The 22,941-nt window shown below is 41.8% G+C and overlaps 1 protein-coding gene across 2 annotated transcripts in view; it reads right to left on the minus strand.

Moving 5' to 3' along the window:
* Positions 1–22,941, minus strand: part of LOXHD1 (lipoxygenase homology domains 1) — a 206,284-nt gene that overhangs the window by 22,874 nt on the left and 160,469 nt on the right. For both annotated transcript variants that reach the window (XM_021092583.1, XM_021092585.1), the window contains 3 exons: positions 20,837–20,954; positions 19,724–19,898; positions 15,984–16,169 (listed from right to left, as the gene is read on the minus strand). In XM_021092583.1, the coding sequence (XP_020948242.1) occupies positions 15,984–16,169; positions 19,724–19,898; positions 20,837–20,954 (479 nt within the window). The remainder of the gene's footprint in view (positions 1–15,983; positions 16,170–19,723; positions 19,899–20,836; positions 20,955–22,941) is intronic.

Raw genomic sequence — 22,941 nt, forward strand, 5'->3', positions numbered from 1 at the left:
CTGGGCAGGTTGATATCATGTGGCTGGGTTCTGCTGGAGAAGGTGTTAGAGAAGTACACAGACCCACAGCTATAGACAACATGGTGAGTTGTGTAGCCAGCACTACCTGATGGTCTCCACCATAGACCAATAGACTCCCACTACTAGAGAATCCATTTCTTTTTTAAAAAAATTTTCGCAGCAACTGCAGCATATGGAAGTTCCCAAGTCAGGGATCAATTCTGAGCCACAGCTGCAACCTGTGCTACAACTGCAGAAATGTTGGATCCTTAACTCATTGTACCATAGCAGGAACTCCTAGAGAATCAATTTTTACAAAATCTCTTTCAAAGCTTTACATATATTTTCCACACAAAGAGAGTCAATATTCCACTCTGATGTCTTACGTTTTCACTCACAATCTATATGAGTACATGAATACCCGTCATTCTGTTTTCATAGTTGCATGGTATTCCATCATATGCACACACAAGAAATTTTCTACCTTGTCTTTATTGATGGATAATTAGTTGTAATCCAGACTTTTATTCCTATATGCAGTATATCATTACTATCCTTCTACATGAATCATAGTGATCTTTTGAAGTCATAAATCAGATTTTTTCCATAGAAAACCCTTCAGTGGTTTCCCATCACTCTCAGAATAAAATACAAACAGGTCACCAACAACTATAAGAACTGACATGATCTGGTCCCTGTCTATTCTGATCTCCTACTTGGAATTTTACTTAATATAGTTCACTTAACAATGGCTTTTTAGTACCCTGACATAAGAAATCCAGTCTTGCCTCCGAAACCTTGCATTTACTTTTCTGTCTGCCTAGGACAATATACACCAGGCTCAGAATGCCCACAGTGTCTCATAATTGAGGTGTCAGATCAAATGTCCTGTCTTTGGGAAGACTTTTCCTATTTGCAGAAGTTTCCTCTTCCCCAGTCACTTGCCATCTCATCATCATATACCCATTTCACAATCTGAGATAATTTTATTTCTATTTCATTACATTGCCTGTATAGTCTGTCTTCTACTAGGCTGCAGGCACCATGAGAGCAGAAGTCTTTCTTGATATACCTGATATATCCACCACTATACTCTAGTGCCTAGAGCAAAGCTCAGTAAATTTTGAACACATGAGGGTACACTATTATTAAACAGGGAAGAACAAGGAAGGACATTGGTGGTAACATTCTAAGAGTGGAGGGGGAAAACAATTCATAGCTCCACCAGGGAGCAATGACCTGTCCTAGTTGAACCAATTATTTTACACCAAATGTTCCAAGAAAAATTCTTAAGAACTGAAGGAGTGTGGGGCCCCAATCTTTCCAGCCAAGAAAGAGCAGACTCTGAATAGGAATGAAACTGACGGCTATATGTTCCCTGGATTTCATCATGCCATCTACTACCTATGACTCCTTAGTGTCCTTCCACACCTGATGGGAAAGACTGGCCCAATTCTGTGTTTACACATTTAGGGCTTTTTCCAGTCTGACTCCATCCACCTCATTTCTTACCTCAATAAGGAAGATCCCCTAATGCAAATTCTCCATCCCAGTGAGATGGATTTATCCAGCAACCCTTTGGCATTTCTTCCCTCTTCATTAAGTCTCCCTGCCCTAAATTCCCACCTATCCTCTGGACAATTTAGGCTCCACCTCCTCCACAAGTCCCTCCAAACTCCCCAGTCCCATAACATTCATTACTGTCCATTCACTTGGCCATGAACACTTGGGAAATCTTGCATTTTGAGGTCATAAACATTATCTAACTCTTTTATGGTGATTTTATGTGTGTGTGTGTCTGATATCTCTAGTTAGATTTTAAGGTATGGGAACTGTGTATCCCTTTGATTGCATCACAGGAATATTAATTTAGTGCTCAGTAAACATAGAACTGATACACTGTATTTACTTTCTTTAGTGAGCTTTCAGTTTTTAATTTCAGCACAAGCCCTTAACAATACTGCTTGAATAGATAATTTATTTCTCCAAGAAACTCTTTAAAAAATAAGCCTTGGCAAGCTAAAGGTCCATGTGGGTAAGCCAAATTTCTTTCTTTCTTTTTTTTTTTTTTTTTTGTCTTTTGCCATTTCTTGGGCCGCTCCTGCGGCATATGGAGGTTCCCAGGCTAGGGGTTGAATCGGAGCTGTTGACGCCAGTCTACGCCAGAGCCACAGCAACGCGGGATCCGAGCAGCGTCTGCAACCTACACCACAGCTGACGGCAACGCCGGATCCTTAACCTGCTGAGCAAGGCCAGGGATCAAACCTTCAACCTCATGGTTCCTAGTCAGATTCGTTAACCACTGTGCCACAACGGGAACTCCCAAATTTCTTAAATAATATCAAATAGATGGTTTGAAATGAGATATAGAGTGATCACAGAGCCCTGGCTATAAAAGAAGACAAGAATCTAGTTATTATCTTTCCACAAATATTTTCACACGTACATAATCCAAGCTAGGATGCCCAGGGTGACACTCTATCTGGACTCCATTCTCAGCACAACCACCAAACTGAACATATTATATCTCCATACCTTTGTTTCTTTACTTGGACAATGTGATGGGGTTGAATTAGATGATCTCTGAGGCTCTTTAATATTTCCATGAATTTATGTTATTCAAAAGAAAACATAAATTCATCCTGTGGTGAGAGAATTCTTCATTTCGTCAGAGTTTTCATTTCAGAGGAAGCAAGCCAGAAGAGCAAGATGAATTAGAAAATAAACACTTTGTTATAACTTGTTCCATATTGTAAAAGCTATCAGGGTAATTGGAATTAAGGGGAAGAATTAATCATTTATCTTGATTTTCCTCTATGAACTACATTTCATGGTAATCAAGTAGCCTGAGGGACTTTTTTTAACAGAAAAATTCTAGCTAATAAGTGGATAAGAAATGACAATTAAAAAAACCATTTGTGGAGCTCCCACTGTGGTGCAGTGGGTTAAGAATCTGACTGTAGCAGCTTTGGTTACTGTGGAGGTTTGGGTCTGACCTCCGGCCCCAAGCAGTGGGTTAAAGAATCCAGCCTGCTGCATCTTGCACATAGGTCACAGCAGTAGCTTGGATTCAATCCCTGGCCCAGGAACATCCATATGCCGCAAGTATGGCCATAAAATTATTTTTAAAAAAATAAGAAGAAAAGAAAGAACATCATTTGTAACCCTAATTGATCATAACTGGGTGAAGACTTTAGAGGAAAAGTGATGGGGGGGACTTTACAATGGAGGAATCAAATGGACAGCCCCTGAGCCACCATTTCATGTAAGCATCAGTAAGAAAAAGACAGCTGTGATGTAATATGAAGTACACAGGTCTCATTTTTAAAAACTTTTTTGCTTTTTAGAGCCACACTTGTGGCATATGGAGGTTTCCAGGCTAGGGGTCAAATCAGAGCTTCAGCTGCCAGCCACAGCCACGTGGGATCCGAGCCACATCTGTGACCTCTACCACAGCTCACGGCAACACCAGATCCCCCATCTACTGAGCAAGGCCAGGGATTGAACCTGCATCCTCATGGATACTAGTCAGATTCCTTTTCCCTGCACCACTAGGAGAACTCCCACCGGTGTCATTGTATCTTTTTTTTTTTTTTTTTTTTTTTTTTTTTTTTTTTTTTTTTTGTCTTTTTAGAGCTGTACCCGCAGCATATGGAGGTTCCCAGCTTAGGGGTCCAATCGGAGCCACAGCTGCCAGCCTACACCACAGCCACAGCAATGCCAGATCCAAGCCGTGTCTGCAACTTACATCCCAGCTCATGGCAACACCAGGTCCTTAACCCACTGAGCGAGGCCAGGGATCAAACATGCAACCTCGTGGTTCCTAGTTGGATTAGTTTCCGCTGTGCCACAACAGGAAGTCCCCACAGGTCTTATTTTATTTATTTATTTATTTGCTTTTTTAGAGCCACACCCTCAGCATATGGAGGTTCCCAGGCTAGGGGTCAAATCAGAGCTAGAGCTGCTGGCCTACACCACAGCCCAGCATGAAGGAACCGAGCTGTGTCTGTAACCTACACCACAGCTCACGGTAACACCGGATCCTTAACCCACTAAGCAAGGTCAGGGATCAAACCCGCAGTCTCATGGCCCCTAGTCAGATTCATTTCCACTGCACCAAAATGGGAACTCCCACAGGTCTCATTTTCAAGTAGCCCTGATATCACCTATAAAGCCACTTTTCTGCTTACAAAGGGAAGAGGATAACAACAGTGAATTGGGATTTCTTAAGATCAAGAGCCCTTTGAGGGGAAAAGGTAATCAGGTAATCTTGGGGTATCAAGGGAGGAATCAAACTCTTTGAAGAGCCTGGCATCTAAACCAAGTAGTAGCAACAAATGGCTTGCATCATTTAGAGCTGTCCAGGGTGCTGAACTGCCTCCCCTTCTCTTTCATGGCTTTGACAGTGATGATACAGAAAGATTTGAATTTACATTTTTGCATAGAAGAAAAATGCATTGAGAAAAATGAGAAAGTCTAGATATGTGCATGTTGTCTAAGGGGTGGGGACAGCTAGCATTAGAGGACCTAGTCATGACTACGAGGTTCACGGCCAGGACTCAAATTTTAAAGTACTAAGGCACAAGGAAAAACTCTGACTCGGGAGAAATGTGGTTTCCCTATGGAGGAGGCATAAAAAGACAGGAATTATCTGAGGGACTGAAACAAGGATATAAATAAATTCTATTTTAAGTTCCTTCTATATTACAGGAAGTGAGATAGGCATTAGGGAAAGAGTAATGAATATGACAATGGTATTTATGGAGCTGATAGTTAAGTAAAAGAGACAGAAACCAAGCATGCCCAAGTATGATGACTATCCTGGGAGAGGGTTTAAATAAGGTAAACAAAAGGAAAAACCCTCAGTGATGAGGGTGAGTACATAAGAGAGTTTGCTCATTATAAACAAGAAGATGTAATCATGGCAGGGTGCATGCTGGGAGTTAGGTCAACGCAGAAGTCTCAGTGGATGGAATTAAATGACAAGCCCATAGTGGAAAAAAGCTAGACTATGATGCCTTTTAGTTCTAGATTCTTCCTCTTTTTCCTGCTTAGTTGGCTTCTGAGCCCCAGTTACCATTGAACTGCCTACAGGAATATGGAGACCCCAGCTACAAAAGTTAAGAACAATGAGTCTATCAAGAAGATCCCTACTTGACATCACCTTGAGAATGGTAACTCTGGACCACCTTGCCTTATGATACTTTAAGCTGCTGCAGTTAACCACACTGACATTGGGCTCTCTGATGGAATTCTGCTCTGATTTGGTGTGTTTTCTTGGCCCAAAGGCCCTGAACATTTTTTTTTTTTCATCCAGAAGCAAATCCTGAGGCAGATTCTTTGCTGCAGAGAGGTGACTGAAATTGGAGCCCCCAGAGAATCTTCACTATTCCCCAGAAGGGCTATCCCTACTGTTTCGTTTTTAGGCCTGCTATATTACTACAAACTTGGTGGCTCAAAATAACAGAATTTATTCTCTCACAGCCCTGGAGGTTACAAGTGTGAAAACAAGGTGTCAGGAGGGTCATAATCCCTCTGAAGCCTCCAGGGAAGACTCTTTCTGGCCTCTTCCTAGCTTTGGGTGGCTCTTGGCAGTTCTTGGCATTCAATGTCTTTGAGCTGTTACCTCTGTTTCTGGTCTCTGCCTCTATGTTCAGATGGCCTTCTTCTCTATATGTATATTTGTGTCCTTTCATCTTCTGATAAGGATACATGTCATTGGATTTAGAAACTTCCTAAATCTAGGATGGTTTCATCTTAAGATCCTTAACTAATAAAGGCCCTATTTCCAATAAGGTCGAGGTGGATAAGAATTAAGGGGGAACATTATTCAACTCATTAAATCCTCCCTTGGAGAATTACAAATGCTTTGATAAGAGTGTCTGATAGGATGTGCTATATCTGGAGACTTCTCAAACACTTAGGAGAAAGAGATCTCCATGAAGTCTAGAAAAGGATGGCATTCTGAAGATACCCACTTATGATCCTGAAGCTTCTAGAAGCTGATTTTGAAATAAATTTAGTCATTTGTTCACATAATTATAAAATATTTAAGTGCAAGGCACTGAGAATCCAAAGTTGAACCAAACAAAGTTAGAGCTCTACCCTTTAGAGACTCAACATCTGCCAGTTGTAATTGGCAAGACAATTACAATTCAGCTCAGTGAGTGCCACAAATAAGGAAATAAACAGAAGAGTTTGGAAGCACCGAGAAGGAGGCATCTAATTTTGTTTCATGAAAAAAAATGTTAGTTAATCCGAAGGATGCATTAGAAGTTATCAGAGGTAGGGAATTTCAGGTGGAAAGTTATCCCCTGGGTATCTATTTATGAATGATTGTTAGCTTGGCCAAAAGATGTAAGTTATTTCATGTCAGGTAAAATTTAAACAAGAGATGGCTTCAAAGTTCAGAGACCTAGGAAAGAGAAGAGAGTGAAGAGAAGAGAGAACGTTTATAATGGAGTTTATCTTAGAGATTTCTCATTGCTGCAAATTCATATGTACCACATCATTCGCTGGATGGATTGGGGCTGTCAGGAATAGAAAGGCAATTCCATTTACACAAAGGGCCAACAAACAGAGAGGGTGAGGCTAGGTGGGAAAGTGTCCCTGATATTTGTGGGGCGGGGGGTGCGGGGAGTGAAGGTGGGGCAGGCATAGACCACTCAGGAAGCAATGACGAATATTTTTGTCTTATAAACATGAATCCATAAATGATGGAAGGCTGTATATCTTTCCCTCCTTTCTCCCTGTCTTAGTGACTTACATGTTTGGCTGCATAACAAAATTTCTCATCAAGGGATTCTGGGAATTTGCTAGGGAGAAATAAATATTTTAAGTAGTTTAAATTGCTTTACTACTTGAAAACAAATATGGTTTCATATTTCCTTGATTAAATTTATGCCCAGGAAACTATGGCATCAGGAACCAACACACCATATCTTGGGATTTTATGGCCAGTGAACAATCCTCAACATTATACAATCCCCAGATAGGGTCCATCTCCCCAGACACATTCCCTTTTGGAAGTAAAAAATGTTGAGGCAGCTCATTCTTCTCCTGTTTTCCTCCTCATTCTCCTCTTCCTTCCTTTCTATTATCTAACCTTAAAGTTCAGAATTCTCAGGAATCTACTCTGGGCCACTTTTGTTTTTCTCACACTGCACTTCACAAATGCGCTTATCACTCTCATGGCTTCAATACTGTTTCTGCACCAACAACTCTTAGATCAATATCTCCCAGCCAGTTTCCCTCCCAAGCTCCAGACCCACTGTTACTAAATGTCACACCTTAGACGTCTCCCAGACCTTTATATTAAACATATAAAAATGAAGAAACTCCTCTACCATCCTCACATTCTAAGTTTCCTCCTTAGGCCAAACTTTAATAAGTCCTCTGCCTTAAATATTTCTCAAATCTTTCTACATTTTCTCCATTCCCCATTGCTACCATAACTGTGAAAAGCATCATCTTCCATCATCTCTTAGCCAGTCTTTTGAGGCTTGTTTTCTTTTCCATCTAACCTATCCCCCAAAGATACTGTGATAATCTTCCTCATATGACTAGTGTTCCAAAATGCTTTGATGGCATCTCAGGACAATTAGGATAAAGTCCCAGTGCATTTTCTTTTTTCTTTTTTGGCTATACCTGAGGCATGCAGAAATTATAGGACCAGGGATCAAACCCTCACCGCAACAGTGACCTGAGCCATGGCAGTGACTACACTGGATCTTTAACCTGTTAGCCCATCAGGGAACTCCAAGTTCCAATCCTTGACATGGCTTATATCTTGCTTGGCCTGGTTCCTGTCTACTTTCTTGTTCCCACCCCATTCTCTATTTCTGTCATTCCAAATCCTTCTTTCACTTCTGAAACATATCAATATTTGTTCTATTTCAGGGCTTTTATATTTGCTATTCGCTCTGCCTCAAATATCCCTCATTTTGGTACACACCACGCATCACTGAATGTCTACTCTTATCACTTCTTCAAGTCTTAACTTAAACATCACATCTTCAAAGATAGATATAGTTGAACCACATTGTATATCCACATATGCCATTCACCTACTTTCTAAAATTTATTTGTAACCCTCAGATCAATACTCACAGTGCTTTCACAGTTATTCACAGGCATGTGCAGTGTTGCAAAAATTTGAGCTGTCTGATGCACATGTTCAGCTGAGGTTAAACAAGATGGTGCTCTGCCTCCTTTCAGCTCTCACAGTATAAACAAGTGTCCTTTTTGTGGCCTATTTAGTGGTGTTTGTTTTACATTTGTGTGTTTTTTGCTAGTGATTTTGCTGCTTAAAATGCCCCCCCCAACAAGCATAATTCTAAAGAGCTTAGTGTTTCTAAGTGCAAGAAGGTTGTGATGTACGTTACAGAGAAAATAGATTTGTCACATAACCTTCCTTTAGGCATGAATTATAGTGTTGTTGTCCATGAGTTCACTGCTAATAAATCAATGATGCATATTAGATAAAGTGTCTTTAAACAGAAACATGCATAAAACAAGGTCATGCATTGACTGGTTGATGAAAACACTGTGACCAGAGGCTTGCAGGAACCCAACCTTGTATTTTCCCTAGGAGCTGTGGTTCAGTGTTTGTGGCAATTTTATAGAGTGTACCTACTGTAAATAATGAGAATAAATTATATTTTATTTATTGACTGAAATCAATATAAAAACTTGGGAATTGTTAGGACTGCAATAATAGAGGAACTAAAGGGCTCATGCTGTTTGAGGAGTGGACTTGTCAAGTAGGAGAAGAAAAAAAGAAAGGAGGAAACATAAGCATCATTAAAGACAAGAAATTGTCCATGGCTCCTAAAATGTTAATGCTTAATTTTCTGCAATATTTTTTCTTAAATATGTGAGGCTTTGCTTTCCTATTTAGTTTGGAAGGAAGAATACAGCATGGAGCAGGCTGCCCAAGATGACTCTGGAAAGTTTGTGATGAGAGATTGGAATGGAAGGAGAAAGCAGACATTGAAGGTGTGGAAGCAACAGAAGGAATCATCCAAGATACAAAAAAAGCAAAACAAAACATTTCTCCAAGGAAGATACACAGATGGCCAACAAAAACTTGAAACAATGCTCGAAACAATGCTCAACATCCCAGATTATTAGAGGAATGCAAATCAAAACTACCATGAGATACCACCTCATACCAGTCAGAATGGCCATCACTAATAAGTCTACAAATAACAAATGCTGGAGGGGGTATGGAGAAAAGGGAACCCTCCTGCACTCTTGGTGGGAATGTAAGCTGGTACAGCCACTATGGAGGACAGTATGGAGGTACCTTAGAAAGCTATACATAGAACTCCCATGTGACCCACCAGTCCCACTCTTGGGCGTATGTCCAGACAAAATTCTCCTTGAAAAAGACACATGCACCCGCATATTCATTGCAGCACTATTCACAATAGCCAAGACGTGGAAACAGCCCAAATGTCCATCAACAGATGATTGGATTAGGAAGATGTGGTATATATACACAATGGAATACTACTCAGCTATAGAAAAGAAAAAAATAATACCATTTGCAGCAACATGGATGGAACTAGAGACTCTCATCCTGAGTGAAGTAAGTAAGAAAGAGAAAGACAAATACCATGTGATATCACTTATACCTGGAATCTAATATATGGCACAAAGGAACCTTTCCACAGAAAAGAAAGTCATGGACTTGGAGAATAGACTTGTGGTTGTCTAGGGGGAAGGGGAGGGACTGGGAGGGACTAGGAGCTTGGGGTAAATAGATGAAAAATGTTGCCTTCAGGATGGATCCTGCTGTGTAGCACTGGGAACTCTGTCTAGTCACTTACAATGGAACACATAATATGAGAAAAAAGAATGTATACATGTATGTGTAACAGGGTCACCATACTGTACAGTAGAAAAATATATATATAAATAAATGAAAAAAAAATAAAATAAAACAAAACAAACAGTAGGTTTTCAAATGTTCGACCAAGCTGAGTTGGATAAGATGGGGTTGGAGATAGCAGCCTTTGAAGGCAAGAGACAGAGATGAGCTCTGTTCTTTGACCAGCAATTCTCTACCATTTATTGCTATGAATTGAGGGTGGGATGCATGGTAATTTGGACTATCTTATCAAGTTGAGGGGAGTCTAAAATAGGCCAGGTTGATAATAGGTCCCAAGATGGGAACCCTGGAAACAGGTGGCAGAGCCCAGAGTTGAGAGAAGCAGAGCCTTGGACAGCTACACAGCTCCAAAGACTGTGGAATGTTTCCCCACAACCGTGGTCTTTAACACGGGCATCCTCAGTCTTTCTGGCCATCCTCTCCACCCTCACCTGCCCCCACCCCACCCCCCCATCAGTAAAACATCCATATTTAAAATGGCCCTAACATTGTCTTTCCTTCTTGGAAAGGGAGGGAGGTCATCAGAGTCTACATGACATTCTACCCAGTTCTCTGACCTAACCAGGAGGTCATCAGGGAACTCCTCGACCTCTGATCCTATCGTGTGGCTGAATTCTGAGAGGTTTGCTCAGAGTGACTCAGAATAATAATTCCTCCTTCTCAAGGTTCTGGTTCCCTTGCTTCTTTGTTCCTTTTGAGATAGGGACTGTGGAAGAACAGAATTAAAGACCCTGATATTTCTGTTCTCTCCTGGGCATATAGTTCTCAACTAAGCTAAGATTTAGTGAGTTTTCACTATGTCATAGGCACTTTTGTAAGCAGTTATGAAGATAAATATCAATGAGCCATGGCCCCTACCCTCAACAGTAATACTTTGTTAATGTGTGTTCATAGCCCAAAGGTGGACTGTGCTGCTTTCTGATTAAGACAGAGGCACACTTTCTGGGAATATACTTCCTAAGCAATGGTTTGCCTACAGTTGGACACTGCTACAGGAAACTGTCTGCATGGATGCTAGGGTTGACAGACTCCCATCTCCACTCACACGCATCAATCTGATCTGTCAAATCCCTCTAATTAGGCTTGTGGTGTGGCACACAATGGGGCTCAGTGCTTTTACTGAGCCACTGGCAGCCTGATCATCAAACATTAAAGTGATTGTCCTGACTGGTGATCCATTTATTGAGTGTTATGGTCAGCGGCCCATCCTGATCTTATGAATTGTCTGGGGCAGAAGATAATCTTAATAAATTTGACTCTTTTTTATTAGCCAGACTTTCAATCACCAGATAACTTGCTACCTGTTCTAGGATGATCATAATGGATGATGAAATGGTAAGAAACAATTCAGGAGTTTTGCTTTGTTTCCTTATTGGGAAAGAGTAGAGATTCTTTAAGGATATCTTTTTTTTATTTATTCATGAAACAAAAAATATTACATTTGAAATACCTGTCTATGTTATTTGTATCCTATTCATTGATTCTTTTTTTTTTTTTTTTTTGGTCTTTTTGCCATTTCTTGGGCCGCTCCCGCAGCATACAGAGGTTGCCAGGCTAGGGGTCGAATCAGAGCTGTAGTCGCCGGCCTATGCCAGAGCCACAGCAACGCAGGATCCGAGCTGTGTCTGCGACCTACACCACAGCTCATGGCAACGCCGGATCGTTAACCCACTGAGCAAGGGCAGGGATTGAACCCACAACCTCATGGTTCCTAGTCGGATTCATTAACCACTGCGCCATGACGGGAACTCCTGATTCTTTTTTTAATTGTTATTTCCCCAATACAAATTTTTTTCCTACTGTACAGCATAGTGACCCAGTTACACATACATGCTTACATTTCTTTTTCTCTCATTACCATGTTCGTCATAAGTGACTAGACATATTCTCAATGATTAACAGCAGGATCTCATTGCTAATCCACTCAAAAAGTAATAGTTTGTATCCATTAACTCCACACTCCCAATCCATCCCTCCCCCTCCCCCTAGGCAACCACAAGTCTATTCTCCAAGTCCATGACTTTCTTTTCTGTGGAAAGGTTCCTTTGTGCCATATATTAGATTCCAGGTATAAGTGATATCACATGGTATTTGTCTTTCTCTTTCTTACTTACTTCACTCAGGATGAGAGTCTCTAGTTCCATCCATGTTGCTGCAAATGGTATTATTTTTTTCTTTTCTATAGCTGAGTAGTATTCCATTGTGTATATATACCACATCTTCCTAATCCAATCATCTGTTGATGGACATTTGGGCTGTTTCCACGTCTTGGCTATTGTGAATAGTGCTGCAATGAATATGCGGGTGCATGTGTCTTTTTCAAGGAGAATTTTGTCTGGACATACGCCCAAGAGTGGGACTGGTGGGTCACATGGGAGTTCTATGTATAGCTTTCTAAGGTACCTCCATACTGTCCTCCATAGTGGCTGTACCAGCTTACATTCCCACCAAGAGTGCAGGAGGGTTCCCTTTTCTCCATACCCCCTCCAGCATTTGTTATTTGTAGACTTATTAGTGATGGCCATTCTGACTGGTATGAGGTGGTATCTCATGGTAGTTTTGATTTGCATTCCTCTAATAATCTGGGATGTTGAGCATTGTTTCAAGTTTTTGTTGGCCATCTGTGTATCTTCCTTGGAGAATTGTCTATTTAGGTCTTTTGTCCATTTTTCCATTGTGTTGGCTTTTTTGCTGTTGAGTCGTATAAGTTGCTTATATATTTTAGAGATTAAGCCCTTGTCTGTTACATCATTTGAAACTATTTTCTCCCATTCTGTAAGTTGTCTTTTTGTTTTCTTTTTGGTTTCCTTTGCTGTTCAAAAGCTTGTCAGTTTGACTAGGTCCCATTGGTTTATTTTTGCTTTTATTTCTGTTGCTTTGGGAGACTCACCTGAGAAATGAGAAAACATTTGTAAGGTTGATGTCAGAGAATGTTTTGCCTATGTTCAATGGTGTCTTGTCTTATATTTAAGACTTTAAGCTATTTTGAGTTTATTTTTGTGCATGGTGTGAGGGTGTGTTCTAGTTTCATTTATTTACATGAAGCTGCCCAGGTTTCCCACAATTCTTGCTGAAAAGACTGTCTTTTTCCCACTTTATGTTCTTGCTTCCTTTGTCAAAGATTAATTCACCATAGGTGTCTGGGTTTATTTCTGTGTTCTCTGTTCTGTTCCATTGGTCTGTATATCTGTTTTGGTACCAGTACCACACTGTCTTGGTTACTGTGGCTTTGTAATATTGCCTGAAGTCTGGGAGAGTTATGCCTCCTGCTTGGTTTTTGTTCCTTGGGATTTCTTTGGCAATTCTGGGTCTTTTGTGGTTCCATACAAATTTTTGGATTGTTTGTTCTAGTTCTGTGAAAAATGTCATGGGTAATTTGATAGAGATTTCATTGAATCTGTAGATCACTTTGGGTAGTATGGCCATTTTTACAATACTGATTTTTCCAATGCAGGAGCATGGAGTATATTTCCATTTCTTTACATCTTCTTTAATTTCCTTGATTAATGTTTTATAGTTCTCAGCATATAAGTCTTTTACCTCCTTGGTCAGGTGTATACCCAGGTATTTGATTTTTTTGGGTGCAATTTAAAGGGTATGGTATTTTTGTATTCCTTTTCTAATATTTCACTGTTAGTATACAGAAATGTGACTGATTTCTGAATGTTAATCTTATATCCTGCCTCTTTGATGAATTTGTTGATCAGTTCAAGTAGTTTTTGGGTTGAGTCTTTGAGGTTTTCTATATATAGTATCATGTCATCTGTATATAGTGACAGCTTTACCTCTTCTCTTCTTATTTGGATGCCTTTTATTTCTTTTGTGTGTCTGATTGCTATAGCTAGATGCTATTTAAAGCACTGAAAGGAAAAAGATATGCAACTTAGAATACTCTATCCAGCAAGAATACCATTTAAAATAGAAATGGAAATATAGAATTTCTCCAAGAAACAAAAGCTAAAAGAGTACAGCAAGACAAAACCCATTCTAAAAGAAATACTGAAAGTGCTTCTCTAAATTAAAAATAAAAGAAAAAGAAGTAGGAAGAAATAGGATGGAGGAAACCACAACTGAAAAGCAGTCACGTAAATAAGCCAGCATACAGATCTAAACACGAAGATGTTAAAAAAATAAAATAAAATAAAGACATCAAATTCATACAGTGTGGGCAAGGGAAGTTGGAAAAAATAGATTCTTTTTTTATTTTAATGATGTGTTTGAGCCTATATGATTATCAGGCTAAAGTAAGCAGATATTGGAAGGGGTTAATATACTTAAAAAACAGGGCAACCACAAATCAAAACCTAACATTACATTCACAAAAACCTAAAAGAATAGTAATCAAGCATAAAATAAATAGAATCCATCCAACCAAAAGAAGAAAAGAAAAACATAGAGTCAACTGGAAAACAAGGTTCAAAATGGCAATAAATACATATCTATCAATAATCACCTTAAATGTCAATGGATTGAATGCTCCAATCAAAAGACACAGAGTGGCAGATTGGATAAAAAAGCAAAAACCTTCAAGCTGCCGCCTATAAGAAACTCACCTTAGGGCAAAGGACACATATATATTGAAAGTGAGTGGATGGGAAAAGATATTTCTTGCCAATGGACAAGACAGGAGAGCAAGAGTTGCAATACTCATATCAGACAAAATAGACTTTAAAATGAAGGCCATAAAGAAGGACACTAATGAATGGTTAAAGGATCTATTCAAGAAGTGGATATTATAATCATCAATATATATTCCCCCAATATAGGAGCACCCAGATAGCTCTAACAAATACTAACAGACATAAAAGGAGAAACTGATGGAAATACAATCATAGTAGGAGACTTTAACACCCCACTCACATTAAGAGACAGATCCTCTAGACAGAAAATCAATAAAGCACAGAGATCCTAAAGGAAACAATAGAAAAGTTAGACTTAATCAACATTTTCAGGACATTACATCCAAAAACATCAGAATACACATTCTTCTCAAGTGCACATGGAACATTCTCAAGAATTGATCACATATTGGAGCACAAAACTAACCTCATCAAATATAAGAGTATAGAAATTATTTCAAGCATCTTCTCTGACCACAATGGCATGAAACTAGAAATCAATCACAGGGAAAGAAATGAGAAAAAAATCTACTACATGGAGACTAAACAACAAGCTACTAAAAAACCAATGGGTCAATGAGGAAATCAAGAAGGAAATAAAAAATACCTTGAGACAAATGATAATGAAGACACAACCACTCAGAATCTATGGGACACCACAAAAGCAGTGCTCAGAGGGAAGTTCATAGCAATACAGGCCTTCCTCAAAAAAGAGGAAAAGTTCAAATTGACAACTTAACCCACCACCTAAATGAATTAGAAAAAGAACAAGAAAAACCTTCTAAGGACAAATAAAGCACTTAGGACACCTCTGGGCTACTTGTTGTGGGGACTCAGAAAAGACTGGATAAGGCTTTGCTGAAGTTAGTTTAAGTGGAAGTCAGGAGGGTGACTTAGAACAGCATAAATTAAGAAAGTCAGGTGTCTCATGGAGGTGAAATTTAGTATGTAACAACTCTTTTATAATTATGTAACATAGAACTTAAAGGCCCAAATTCAGAAAAAAATGTTCAGAGTGGCCTAAAGACAACAAAAGAATAGTGAATGAAATATTGAACATGGATTTCATCACAGTTACAGATGTAACGAAGTATTCCTTAGGTATTTTGAAGTTAAAAATAAATGTCTTGCTTGGCATATATCCTATTCCCTCATTTATATTTATACATGAATTTGACTATTTTTAGTCTTGCTGTTATAAATAAACAAGCACAATCCTTTATAGAAAATCCACGGGAAGTGAATTTGGTGATAGAGCCCCCCCCCCTTAATTCTTATGTCTGAACTAAGTAGAATTAATGCCCTGACATCACAGAAAATTAAGTTATTCATCACCCTGAAGAGAGGAGCAGGAGCAGAAGAAACTAAAATTTGTTCAGAAACACTGGCTTTTCCAATGGATGGAAATGTCAAAATGGTGGCCATCAACTGAGGCCTGTCCTTGTTCCCTGACCTTTAGCCCAAAGTACCTTTGTTGTCATGCCAGACCCTCAGCTTGCAGAGGTGGCCCAGGCTCAGCATGTCAGGAAAGTTGAATGTGTCAGTGTTGTTCCGTTCGAACTTATTCCAGTTGGCCGACTGTTTCAGGGCCAGCGTCCCGCTGTCTCCATTCTCTCCAAAGATGATGATGAACACGTTGGCATCGGTGCCCGCTCCTGGGGTGCACAAGACAAGCACTCTGGGTGTGAGCCTCTCTGCATCCCAGCCCTCTTGCTCTGGATTTGCTCTTAGGATCCTGGGAGGAACCAGGGGTGCATGGGGCAATTTCAGAGTCTTGGAAGCCAAAGGTGAGGCCAGAAAGGGCTGCTCAGTGTCCTGGGAAACCCAGGTCTATAATTCTATCCTTCATCTTAACTCTGTGTCTTGCAGATGTGGTTGGGCTAACTGGAGTCCCAGTTAGCAAGCATGAATGGTTGGTTTAGTATAAGAACTCACCTAGTTCTGGGGAAATATACCTGAACTTAAAAGCATGCCATATAGACTGGTTTTACACTTTAAAATAAACTCCATTTGCAGTGGGAGCCTGTGGGGGTTCCTGGGCAGAGATGTGAACCCAAGTTGTGGCTGCAGCCTATGTTGCAGTTGCAGCAACGCCAGATCCTTAACCCACTGTGCTGGCTGGGAGATTGAGCCTGCAACGCTACAGAGACAATACTGGATCCTTGGCCCACTGTACCACAGTGGGAACTCCTGCAATGTGTTGCTTTTAAACAGCTCAGAGGAGTTCCTGCTGTGGTGCAGTGGGTTAGGAATTTGACTACAGTGGCTTGGGTCATCGGGGAGGTATCAGTTTGATCCCTGGCCTACTGCAGTGGGTAAGAAGGTTCAGTGTTGCCATGGCTGTGGTGTGGGTCACAGTGGTGGCTTGAGTTCCCTGGCCAGGGAACTTCCATGTGTCTTGAGAGTAGCCATAAAATTAAGGGAAAAAAAAGTCTACAAACAATAAATGCTGAAGAGGGTGTGGAGAAAAGGGAACCCTCCTACACTGTTGCTGGGAATATAAACTGGTGCAGCCACCATGGAGAACAGTTTGGATATTCCTTAAAACACAAAATCTGGAGTCACTGTATGATCCAGCAACCCCTCTCCTAGGCATATAGCCAGAGAAAACCATAATTTGAAAAGATAACACACACCCCAATGTTCACTGCAGCACTATTTATAATAGTCGACATGGAAGGAACCTAAATGTTCATCAATAGAGGAGTGGATAAAGAAGATGGGGTACATATGTACAAAGGAACATTACTCAGCCATAAAAAAAGAACCAAAGAATGCCATTTGCAGCAACATGGGTGGACGTACTGATTATCATACTAAGTGAAGTAAGTCAGAGAGACAAATATATCACTTATACGTAGAATCAAATTTTAAAAAAATACAAAGGAATTTATCTATAAAACAAAAGCAAACCATAGATGCCAAAATCAAACTTATGATTACAATGGGGGTGAGATAAATTAGGCGGATGGGAATAGCATATACACATTACTGTATATAAAATAGATAATTTACAGTGACCTACTGTATAGCATAAGGAAATCTATTCAATAGTTTGTAAAAATATATATTGGAAAAGAGAACCGATATATGTATATATATATAACTGATTCACTTTTCTTTATACCTAAAACTAAAACAACATTGTAAGTAAACTATAATACAATAAAATTAAAAAAAATAAAATTTTTAAAAGGAAATAAACTCCCTCTGACGCAAGGTGAAAATTCCTTGTTCCCAAATCTGCGTCTGGTTGACATTCTGCACTAGAGCTACACATCATTTGCTTCAGCCAAATAGAGGTACTGACCCCAGTTGAAAAGAAAAGGCTTCTATGGAGTTCCCGTCGTGGCTCAGCAGTAATGAAACTGACTAGTATCCGTGAAGACACGGGTTCGATCCCTGTCCTCACTCAGTGGGTTAAGGATCCAGCATTGCCATGAGCTGTGGCGTAGGTTGCAGGTGCAACTCAGATCCTACGTTGCTGTGGCTCTGGTGTAGGCTGGCCACTACAGCTCCAATTTGACCCATAGCCTGGAAACTTCCATATGCCACAGATGCAGCCCTAAAAATAAATAAATAAAATTTTTAAAAAAGAAAAGGAGTTCCCGTTGTGGCTCAGTGGAAACAAATCCGACTAGGAACCCTGAGGTTGCTGGTTCGAACCCTGGCCTTGCTCAGTGGGTTAAGGATCTGGCATTGCCATGAGCTATGTTGTAGGTTGCAGATGCAGCTTGGATCCTGCATTGCTGTGGCTGTGGTGTAGGCTGGCAGCTGTAGCTCCGATTTGACCCGTAGCCTGGGAACTTCCATATGCCATAGGTGCAGCCCTTAAAAAAAAAAAAAGAAAGAAAGAAAGAAAGAAAGAAAGAAAAGGCTTTTGGAAGAGGTGATCTCTTGAAGCTTTTCTAATACATACCCTGCAGTTATAAATGAACTTATTGTTTTCTGAGAGCACACCATAAGATAATGAGGCACTTGAAAACATATGAACACTTGGAATTTTAAGCAAAGAGAGTGAAGGCTTCACTCTGTGGAGAAAAGGAAGAAGTGCCAAGAAGAAACTTTGCCAGCTGTACTAACCTGTCATGCATGCCTGAGATCTACCATTGAGAGCTTCATTTCTTTGGCTGAGTGCTTCTCTGCTGAAAATGCAAGCGACCAGGGCTAACAAGGTGATCCCTCACTAGCCATTTCTAGGTAGTATGAGTTTGCCATATTCCTTGCAACAGCGTCTGGAGAAGAGGCTTGGTATAGGGGAGGGTAGGTAGGAAGGCATTGCTTCCTTCTCAGCTGCAGGCCTTTGCACATGCTAGAATTTTTGCTTGGAAGGCCTTTCCATCTGCCTTACTGGCTTCTGTTTGTCTTTCTGGGTTGGACTCTGGCACTACCTCTGGGAGCTCTCCATGACCCTTGCCCCTGATCTAGGGAAGACGCCCCACTCTGGGTTCCCAAGCACCTGTGCCGACCCCTGTCAGAGCCTCAGTGATGTCAGTGAGGCTGCACACAGATGTCAGACACACACAGGCTCAGGGACTTATCTCCATCCTAAGACCCCAGGCAAAAGCCCATATTTTGAAGATGGTGGCCAAGCACAGGGATGTGGGAAGGAACCCAAGGGCATCTGAGATTCATGGTGCCTGGGTGAGAGGTGCCAGGAGGAAGCAGGGGGACAGAAGGCCTCTGAGCCAAGATCCTGGGCACCGCCTTCAAAGGTATTGGACCTATTGCCCAGTAATGTTCCCTCCTACTTCCTTGATGCAGGAAGGACAGTGCCAAGTCAGACATGGGAGGGGACTTTGTCCAGGTAGAAGGTGACGTTCTGTGGAAAGGAGTTGTACTGACTAGCTTTTGGAAGACCTTCCAAAGAAAAAGAATTCAGAATACTGAAGTTCCTGTTGTGGCTCAGTGGTAATGAATCTGACCAGGATCCATGAGGATGAGAGTTCGATCCCTGGCCTCATTCAGTGGGTTAAGGATCCGGCGTTACCATGAGCTGTGGTATAGGTTGCAGACGTGGCTCAGTTCTGGCATTACTTTGGCTGTGGCATAGGCCAGCAGATGTAGCTCCAATTTGACCCCTAGCCTGGGAACTTCCATATGCCACAGGTGCAGCCCTAAAAAGACAAAAAAGTTTCAGGACCTGAGCTGGGACAGGTAAGGTTGGTGGCAAGTGGGTGTAGGAGAAGCGAGGGACCCCTGGACTCACCCAGGATGTCACTGGTCTTCACTGAAACGGTGTAGGAAGTCCACTCCATCATCTCCTCCTCGTCGATGACGGCACACATCTCACACACCAAGGTCTTCTTGCCCTTCCGCTGGGACAGCCAGTCTCCGTAGTAGAACATGGTCAGGTCTCCTGTGTTCATGTTCTTCAGGAGGATCTGGGTGAGAGGGGCCAGTGTGGGAGCTCCTCCCTCACCTCCACCAGCTGGCCACCTGCTAACGCAACCCCGTCTTCTGGGCCCCAGGATTCACGACCCCAGACCTGAGACAGGCTCTTCTGACATAGACTCGAGGCATGAAGAAAGGGCCCTCTCCAGGACAAAGACCCTGCCCTGTGGGTCCGGCAAAGGGTCTGAAATCCCCACCGTGACTTCCCTAGCTTGGTGCGTTGGAAATGGGCAACTCCTTTGAATAAGTTTCCTGAGAGATGCCTATCACTGTGCACGAGAAATGTTTGCTGAATGAATGGCAGAAAAACAGACCAATCAAACCACTGTCAGCCATAGACCCTTGGGAACAGTGTACCAAAGGTTGCCAGATTGTCCTTGGTGGGTGCACTGCATTGTTGGCTCATGAAAAATCTGCTAAAGGCTGAACAGGGAAGTGGACCCTGAGGGGCCTCAGGACAGATGGCCTTTGACAGGTGAGGGTTGAGAGGATGACTCAGAGGGGAGCAGAGGCCGGAGATGGAAGAAGAGGCAGTCTGATAACTGTGTTCAAGGGGCACTGGAAGCCCCCTTTCCATCCTGCCTAACGTTCCTACCGTGGGAGCCTCACAGCTCCAGGTCCTGCTGCCCCCCTTCTCATTCCTCCTCCCAACTTGCTTCCTCCAGAGCCCACTTCCAGTCTCTGTCCATGATGCACTGACAGGGCACATTGTATCCCCTGGCAGCTGATTGAGTTTTGACTGGACACATGAGACTATGTTCCCTGATTAATTCACACCAGAGGGCATATTGGACAGCATAGGCCAGGTTTGTGTAATAACCCTCTAGGGTGGCATCTGTACTTTAACAAGGTTCACTGACAACCCCAATGAACAGGAAGAAGGGCTGGGCAGTGGGTGGGAAGGAGGGTGAGGGTCCAGCCATGTTACCCTCTCTAGAAACCACTCGGGCCGGTTGCCCAGGCCATCAATTCGGATCCGCATCTTGGTGAATGGAGCAATGTCCAGAATCTCCATGATGAAGGTGTCATTCTGTTCCCGCTCAAATCTGGGGATGGAGAGGAGGGTCATGAAGAAGGGAAGCTGGCCATGGTGAGGGGTGAGGCCATGACACGGACCAGATCTGAGGTAAGGAGAGGGGGCCTTTACTCAGCTCCCTAGAAGCCTGTCTCTTGCATCCCAGATGTGTTCCTGAAAGTTCTTTTGTTGTTGTTGTTTTTGTATTTTTGTCTTTTGAGGGCTGCACCCGTGGCATATGGAGGTTCCCAGACTAAGGGTCTAATTGGAGCTGTAGCCTCCAGCCTACACCACAGCCATGGCAACGCCAGATCCAAGCTGCATCTGCAACCCACACTATAGCTCACAGTAACGCTGGATCCTTAACACACTGATCGAGGCTAGGGATTGAACCCGAAACCTCATGGTTCCTAGTCGGATTCGTTTCCGCTGCGCCATGGCAGGAACTCTGTGTTCCTGAAAATTCTTTGAGGGAGTTGCTGGTAGAAATGGCCCTGAATCAGAGCTACCAGTTACAGAGTTCCCATTTCGGATCAGCGGGTTACAAACCTGACATAGTGTCTACGAGGATTTGGGTTTGATCTTCAGCCTGGCTCAGTGGGTTAAAGAGCTGGCGTTGCAATGAGCTGTGATGTAGGTTGCAGACGTGGCTTGGATCTGGCATTGCTGTGGCTGTAGCGTAGGCTGGCAGCTGTAGCTCTGATCAGACCTCTAGCCTGGGAAACTCCATATGCTGCAGGTGTGGCCCTAAAAAGAAAAAAAAAAAAAAAGCTACCAGTTTCAGGTCCTAATCTCATAATGCCAACCACATAGAATAGTCCCAGCTCCTCTCTGGAACTTGCTTTCCTCATCTGTAGTCTAGGGGAAATGACACTAGCCCTGTAATTTCGTAAAACTCTCATGCAGACTAAATGGATGTGAAATCAACTTAAAATGTAAAAAGAATTCCATAGCTTCAAAGCTTTAAATGAGATTCTACGAGTGACATGGATGCCATGCATGGTGGGGCAGGTTGTGCACTGCAACTCTACACACATTTTTCTACACACAATACACAAATTGAATGCAGTGGCCCTAGTGGGTAAAATTGTGAACAATTGTAACATGGCTGGTAAATAGAAGGTAACATCGCTTTTGCTGCTATTACTATTTTTCTATGGAATCATCATCTCAGAGATGCTCTATCTTTATTTCTTACTGCTCTTCCTGCAGTGCTGCATGCATAATGCGACCTTCAATGCTGACATTGCTTGACTGCTCACTGATTCCAGATGATGCTGCTGATAAGCCCCTGGAGGTAATGCAGATATCACTGGAGACATGACACTGCATGGCAATTTTATGCTTCCTTGAATACAAGACATATTTTTAAAAGCAGAGGACAGCCAGTGGGGGCTGGGATTGCGAATGCTGCATACCGAGAACTACTCCAATCCTCAACTTGCTTATATACACTTTATGATTATTAGAAGTAAAAAATACTCTCCCAGAAGTCTGCCCTAAATCCCTCCTTCTTCAATTTAATCCATCAGTCCCTTTGGTCACATGGAACCTGGAAGGCCATGTTCATAAATTCCCCTGTCAAGCTTATATCACACAGTGGAGAGTCTCTCAAATAAGCTTTCAACTTATTGATTCTTTACTCTTGTCAGGTGTATAATTTTGCAGATCAAAGGCATTTTAGAATTCTTCGTTTTGTATTTCTCTTTAATTTTCACCCTTGAATTTATCCACATAACTCCCTTCTATGGAGATTTTTAGGGTGGGGCAGGTGTAAGGAGAAAGGCAGCGACTAAAAAGATTTTCTTCTAGGAGACTGAAGACTGGATTCCATTTGCACCCTCACCTTTCGTTATAGGCTAAGCCTGGATTACACCTGGATAGACCTCCTCTCCTCAGGGTAAAAGGCCCGCATCCAAAAGGAAACCCCACGTTGGCTCTTCATCCCTCCACGACACAACAGCCACATGTTTCCTGCTGCCTCAGGCCCTCTCAGAACACACACTGAGGGGCTGCCA

Source organism: Sus scrofa, chromosome 1 (assembly GCF_000003025.6).
Source record: "Sus scrofa isolate TJ Tabasco breed Duroc chromosome 1, Sscrofa11.1, whole genome shotgun sequence".
In the NCBI taxonomy this organism is placed as follows: Eukaryota; Metazoa; Chordata; class Mammalia; order Artiodactyla; family Suidae; genus Sus; species Sus scrofa.